Raw genomic sequence first — 7,530 nt, forward strand, 5'->3', positions numbered from 1 at the left:
AAGTTACCCTCATCCCTAGCCATGCATTTCCTCAACTCATTCGCTGAGTGATTGGGGCTAAGCTCCGCCTTCGCTGGCTCTAGTCATGATGTGACGTGATGTCATCTACTTCGGATTGTCTCGAAGCCAGCGCGTGAAGGCTCTCCAACCTCTTCGCTAGCCGCCCGGCCGTCGATCCCCAGCGAGAGCGATCAAGCAGCGTGCGTTGTGAGCAATCTGTCCCAGCGCCGCGCGTGTCCCGCATTCCAGTAACCACGGGCGGTCTGGGTGTTTTGACGGATAGGCAGAGACATAAACTAAAGCCCCTCCATACCGCTGTTGTGGAGCAGCTTCGTAGACATATGTGAGCGGCCTGATCGGCATGCATGGTCCAGCTATCTGGTGGCGCAGAGCTTAACCAGCCAAATACAGAGCTAATATTCCTGTAACCAAGTGTAAAACATTTTAAACATATAAAAAGACAATGTGTTCCAAGATTTCGATCCTGCCAAAAATTTGAGCCAGCAGCAAACTAGAAAAAACTTGGTTACTGCTATATTAGCTGTGCCGCCAGGCGGCACCATGCAAGCAGTTCACGTTTGTGCTTCCGTTCATCACATAAAACTTGGTAAAATGGTCAGTACCCTTGCGCTTGCATTTACCTGAATACCGGACACGCTAAACTCTATTGCGGCAATCCTTCGACGTGAACTGACTGCCGCAAACGCGTAGATGCTGGCGCCGTTTGGATACCAACAGTCCGATGCGCTGCAGCCACTGCGCTCGTCTGCTGCCTTGCAGCAGGGCATGATGTCGCAGCTTGACATGTCGCCAATAGCTACATTTGCAGCCCACAAAACAACAAGGGCGAACCATGGTGCTCGCGAAAAGAAAGAACAAGACCAACACTGACCCGCAGGTCTCGTCAACACGGAGCACGTTTTAACACAAGCAGACGACACTTGCTGTGGGCCGGAAGTGCTTTTAGTGTAGTGATACATGTCCTTGTGCATTCTCTTTCTGTTACTTTCTTTTTATAGAAACATATTAACTAACATCTAAACTATTACGAACATTTGTTCACCATAATGTTGGAAAAATGATCGATGACACGCCCTGGGCAGCCAATTGGATAGCTGGCCCTACTGACGTGATACAGTCAAATTGCGTCACTTAGTCACAAAACTCAGCCGAGTGGCGTGCTGCGATCAGTAGCAATGTACCTTTTTAAAACATAATAAATTACACGCTTTACGTGGAGCGCTTAGATGCATCAATTAATGATCAGAAGAACCTACTCTAACGACTCAATATGTTTGTACAAAATCACCAAAATCGTTTCAGGGCCCCTTTAAAGACTGGGCATGCTGGTATAGCATACCAACACAGTTGGCATGCTCCGCTGTGTGTTTCTCTTCCGTGTGTCGCGTCAAAATGTGCACAATCCAACTTCGAGTAACCTCTAGAGAGTCAGACCGGTTGCAATGTGAACATGTTCAAAGAATGTGGGGTATTGATTGGCCTTGCCTATCTTAGCAGATGTTTAGAAGTGACAGAAATATCTTAGTGGATGTTTAGAACAGAAAACAAGACTGCACCATGGGAAGATGCATTTTTAAAGTCACAGTATATTTTTTTTAGGATGTGCAGTCAAACCTTACAACAAAGTTGCGTACCACACAGAAATACCTTTGTTATAGCCAAAAATTCATTGCATGGATACATTACATACTGGTTTCGGCAAAAAACATTTTATATTAACCTCATTATATCCGATAATTTGTTAAATCCGTGTTCGTTGTATCATGTTTAAATTGTACTGGTAGTACCTTTAGATCAGAGCAGCGAACTGACTCCAGGAAATGTAATGCAACGATCGAACAATCAAAATATCACCGAGGTTTATTAAATAATGAAAAAAAAAAAACAATGTGTTCACAACACTGCCAAGCTCAAATCATGCAGCAGCATCAAAGAACTGGTCAATCAGGTTCGACACCTGGAGCGGCGTGTACTTGAGGTATTTGTCCGGGTTCTTTGTGAAGGGCACCGAGACGTACTTGTCGTAGAACATCTTGTACTTTGGCAGCACGAACTCTTTGTTGTCGCGCTTCAGGCTCTCTCGAAGTTCAACGTCAGGTACGGCATATGCCTTCTGTACGCGGTACAGCTCCTCCAGCTCGCGGTTGAAGCCAGTAAACTTGTCCTTGATGGTCTGCCGGTCCTTGTCTCTCAGTTTGGCCCCGCCCGCGGCAACCGCGGACGTGGACAACGGGCGGTCCACCTCCAGGACGTAGTGGAGCACGCGGCTCCAGCTCTGCGAGTACAGCCGCTTCTGGTCCCTGATCTGTTCTTCATACTGCTGTCCCAAAGTGGGCTCATACATCTGCACGACTTCCAGAAGACCCGACCGCACCAGCGCCCTCAGGACGTAGTGCAAGTTGTTCAGCCGGAAGACGGCCTGCAGGGCCTGGTCTTCGTATCGGGCACTCTTGTTGTGTAGCGTCAGGTTGAGCGCCGACAGGACTCGTGTCACGTACTGCGCCAGCGCGGCACGGTTTGGGTCCCTGCTCTGGCTGAACGACGCCAGGTCCCAGACGGCCAGCACGGCCCCGGCGGCCTCGACAAAACCCAGCAACTGCTCAAGCACCACCATCACGTTGCTGGTGAGCTCGTGCACGGTGCCGTCTCGCGGCATCTTGCCCTCGGGATCACCCTTTACGCTGTCCACGAGCTCCTCGAGCGCCTTGTTCAGCGTCGTCTGGAGGGTGACGGCCAGACCCGGAAGGCGGGCGGCGGCAGCTCGGCCCGAGGTCGGCCCGGACAAAAGAGACTCGTAGTCCTTGCGCAGAGACCGTACGTGCTGGAGCACGGGGAACAGGCAGAGGACGCTGACAAAGTCGTGTCGGGCAACGCAACGTTTCACGCGTCCGGCCAAGGCCTCGCCTTCTTGGGTGACGGCCTCCAGCGCCGCCAGGACAACCCTTTCCAGGGGCAGCGGCAAGTCCGGCCCCAGGACCTTGCGAAGGAGCTCGTCCTCGGCTTGCATGAGGCGGCAGAGAGCTGTCAGCGTGGTCAGATACGCCTCGACCTCCTGGTCCAGGAGCTCGTCCCTTGACGAAGTCTCCTGAAGGCCCGCCACGTCTGTTGCCCGCCTCAGGCCCCGCATCAGGGCGTCGTGCAGGCGGCGCGGTACGCGGCTTTTGCGGTTCCCGCCCAGCTGGGGCGACGACGAGGGCTGCGGCGGCAGCGTGCCGCTGCTCGCCGAGCCGGTCTTGTGGTGCTCGCGCAGGCCTTGCATGGACCGCACTAGGACGCGCGAGCGCTGTGTCGCGTACGCATCTAGGTGCTCGGAGAGGCCCCGCTTGCGGAGCCACGACGAGATGCGAGAGAGGTCGTTGACCACGGCTGCTGGAAGTGGCTCCAGTGCCGCGGCAGTGTTTGTAGGCGATGTAGAGGATTGGGGACATTCGGCTTCCACGATGTCAAGGATGGCGACGGGTGAGACTGGACGGCTGTGCCGCGCCAGCAAAGCCTCGAACTCGGCCTGCACGGTATAGGTTGCATTGAACATGCCCATTAGAAGAACCACCATGAACGTTTCTGACACAGACAGATAGGAAGAGAATGACCTTCACTAAACTTGAAAGTGCACCACGTGTACAGTGATAGACAAATTGGATTCTTTACGTGCTGCTCCAGGGCTGCTAGACATGCTTATTGTGAGAGATAGGGTTTTCATGGGAAATGAAACAGTAATCGGGGCACAGGATGCTGCACAAGAAATTAGCGCGTTGCACTGTCCATGTACACGCACATCTCCCTGGAAACTTTCATTAAAAAGGCCCTTGACCAGGCCACACTGTGAATTTCTTTTATACACTGGAAGTTGTAAGGCACCGTCTAGGAAGCATTTTACTGAATTAATTTTTGAAATTGGTTAATGGAGGAGACAAGAAATTGAACTGCCATTTTACCATGCCGCCAGGAGGCAAACGTTACTGTCAACAGAGGCATTCTCCTCAACCAGCGCTTGCAAGTGGCGTCCCTTTCCTGCCTTCTCCCATAGAAGAGCCGAGGGACCGCATCGGGTTCAAGTAACCCCAAGCCCCACTTCTTTCTTTTTCTTCACAACCTTTTTAGCTGAGCGGCACACTTCCAGTGGTGGTATTCCGCTTTGAATGATTAACCGAAGTCGTGCGCTATGGTCGGTGACGTTGCAAGCAGTGCGTCTTGCCTCGAGGCATTTGTGCATGTTACCTTGACTCTCTTGCTCAAAATGTGGCCTTGAAATTGCAACCGTTTTATCGCCATGCAGCCGTTCGTACTTTGCAGACGCAATCGCCATCACATTATCTAAGTGCCGCACTTGTTTGTTCACAATGCCCAAACCTTTTAAGGGGACCCTTTAAAGCTGGCTTTTTCCCAACAAGAACATCAGTGTGGAGAAGCACACTTACCGGATTCACTTCACTTTATTTAGCGTGCGCTGTTGGGCATTGCCCAGAACGCTACCATATAACTGATAACGCGGCATGGGAGCATCGCATTAGGCAGTTTATTTTACCATAGAACACACACACAAAAAAAAATGATGGTGCATTGGCTGCTCATTGTTATATCCGACATATTGTGAGAACCAGTATTGTTATGAGTGGTATGAAATGTGTTCAGGCGAGGCAAATGCTAGCGTCACAAAGGGCTCAATTCGTCAGCAGCCAAGCACACTAATTCAGAAATGCTTGTAGCAGCACCGACACATTGAACTGGATGTGTCGCACGATGTGGAAGCGTTGCTGAATGCGTTCAACCAAGAACACAGCCCTACCCTCCCCCCTTGCTTCCTCCAAGGGGAAGTGAAACTGCACGGCTTACCTGCAGTCCTGTGACGCCCTCATTGAAGAGCTGCTCGAGCAGGTTGGCCTCGATGTTGTGGGGGCTGTTCTGTTCGAAGTAGTCTCGTGCCTTCTCCACCTTCTCTATGGCCTCGAGGAAGGAGTCCAGGTTCTGGTCACTGGGACCCTGGCTGATCTTGGGCTTGGCCATCTGGGACACTCCGTACAGCTGCACCACCTGCACCACAAAGAACAGATGCCATGGTCAAACCTCACCCATTTGAGCAAAGCACAAGTTTAGGAACGCTGATACTGACATGAGAAGCGGTGCTCCAAACTGGTTACAAACTGGATAGACACAGCACAAGGGATAACAAAATAGGTCGTTTTCATGTGACTGACAGACGCAGCTTCTCTGCGTGCCACTATCCAAACATGGTTGCCACAAAAATGGCAGTGCACCATATTATCTGGCGTACATAGTCTTGATTTTTGATGACGGCGACCAGTTTTCACCAGATTATCACTGTTATCAATTTGTTGCCTGGCGCAAGATGGGCCTGTTGTGGTGTCATATTTCTTGTTTATGCAGCTTCTCGACATGCTAGTACACTGATGTCCAAGCAAGCCATTTATAGAAAAAGAATGAAGCTTCACCTCCCAGACTTACATTATGGCTATGGGAAATAGTATAGTGTAGGCTCCAGTTTAATTTCGTTGCTTGGGCTTATCTGATGTGACCCAATTAAATCAAGGCAAATGTGAGTTCGCTTTCTGACCCCATTGGCATGGAGCTGCCGTGACTGGGAACAGAACATATGATCTTACAATCTGCAGTAGAACTGTACAGCCATTGTGTCACAGCAGCAGGTCAAACAGAGGAAAAATACAGCTCAATGCAAAAGTCCAAACAGATTTGCTCAATATTATCGGAATAAGAAGCGTGTTCACTGCTGTGCTGTGTTAATTGTGTAAAATCCTTGCACTGGCAGTTTGCCATCTTGCTCATTCAAGTCTAGCTGCAGTCTTTCAGTGTTCAATATAACAAATGTCAACTAATTCATGATCATTACCTAACTAGCATTTGAGTGCATGAGCCAATCCACCTACTTTAGAAGCACTTATGACTAGTCTCATGAAACATAACCAATGATTGCCTGTTGCTGCCTCTTGCAAGAGACAAAATTAATCGCTAATTCAAGAATAAAATGTGGCAATTGTTGATGGTCTTTGGCAGGGTGCATTGAAATGAAGCACTGTGGTATCTTTGTTTTGTGGTCATTATATCTGTGCTCATGGCTATGGTAGGTCTTTGTAGAGTTAATGGCAAGATGGTTATAGCTATTTGGGCATGTCAACTAAAAGACCCTTCAATTTCCCTCTTCTACTTCGCACGTCATGCTAGCTCAAGTCGGCAAAGCAACCAAATATGAATTAATACCAAATCAGGTTTCCTTTCTGCGCTGCAGAGCATGTTCATTCAAGGCACAGAGTCAACTGGACGCGCTCAGCCAGGTCGCATCACTGCACCAGATTACAACTTCTGCTGCAAAGCATTGTATATGCTTCATTTTAGAAGACTTAAAACTTGTGAACTACGGGCGTAATTGAAGCATTTGCTCTGGAACTCAAGGTAGCGGCCCCAGAACACCCAAGTTGTCCAGAGTAGGAGATGGGTGGTTTTACAATGCTGAACAACTGGATCTATAGCGTTACTTGTGCGTTGCATCGCCATTCAATCTAACACGCACGCGTGTTTTTTAGATGAACGTACAGAAATGCGATAGGCGCGCACTCGCTCAATTTTTCGAGCACACCGTTTCCAGCGGAACCTGATATTGGCACTTGCGATTCACACTTTACAGAGACACGCAGGGCACAAACTAAAACGATCGATCCCACAACGTGGCATCGTCATGAAGCGCAACACAAACACGCATCTGAACTACACAGAACAAGAACCAATATACAGCAGGAACCACACAGTCACACGCTCGATCACCTCTTCGAGTTGGGCGAGCGTACGCTCGATGTTCTCCTGGCGCCTCTGCAGGTTGCCCGTTTCGTGGTACACGGGCAGGATGGTGCGCTCCAGCTTCATGAGGCGCTCGTCGAACGACGACAGAATACCGCACATGCCCTTGCTCAGCTGACTGCTCTTGGCCAGCGCCTCCTGGAACAACTTGATGTTCTCCACCTGGCGCGCCACCTTGAGCTGAACCCCGTCCATGGTCGCCGACGAGGATCGCTGTGGGCCTGTCTGCGGGCGACTGTGTGGCGATCAGCAGTCCGGAAGAGATTTGAGGCTCGCTTTCCGAGAGGGCAGCTTCCTACCGTCAACTGCTGCTGTGCTCGCGAACGGCCCACTTTCGGCTTGGAGTAAGCATCACAGGCAGTTCTTTCGGAGAAGACAGCGAGTATCGTGGCACAATACTAAAGTACGTGCACCATGCTAGCCAACGAAGATGTTATTTGAGGTTTCCGGTGGATCACGGAATAATCGGGGAATAATATCCACAAATGGGACACACCTCTTGGGATCTTGGCTATGATCCCGGCAGTTCTCATTTCACAAGATCAAGCTGATTCAGCGTGCTCCGCAGTTGCCCAGTTAAGCATGCAAAAGTAAACAATAAGAAACAGTCACGCTAGTTTATGCAACCTAATAAAATAAATACTTTAATCTTTGAACTTTAGAATATAAGCATCTCACATA

General features: G+C 49.9%; 1 protein-coding gene across 1 annotated transcript; it reads right to left on the reverse strand.

The window, feature by feature from the left end:
- Positions 1-1,865: 1,865 nt before the first annotated feature.
- On the reverse strand, positions 1,866-7,402 carry LOC119433665 (exocyst complex component 7). Its single transcript, XM_037700916.2, has 3 exons — positions 6,817-7,402; positions 4,855-5,052; positions 1,866-3,526 (listed from the first exon to the last, which is right to left on the reverse strand). Exons 1-3 carry the CDS (start codon positions 7,042-7,044, stop codon positions 1,937-1,939), a joined length of 2,016 nt encoding a protein of 671 aa, XP_037556844.1. The 5' UTR covers positions 7,045-7,402; the 3' UTR covers positions 1,866-1,936.
- Between the last annotated feature and the right edge of the window lie 128 nt (positions 7,403-7,530).

Source organism: Dermacentor silvarum, chromosome 11 (genome assembly GCF_013339745.2).
Source record: "Dermacentor silvarum isolate Dsil-2018 chromosome 11, BIME_Dsil_1.4, whole genome shotgun sequence".
Classification (NCBI taxonomy): Eukaryota; Metazoa; Arthropoda; class Arachnida; order Ixodida; family Ixodidae; genus Dermacentor; species Dermacentor silvarum.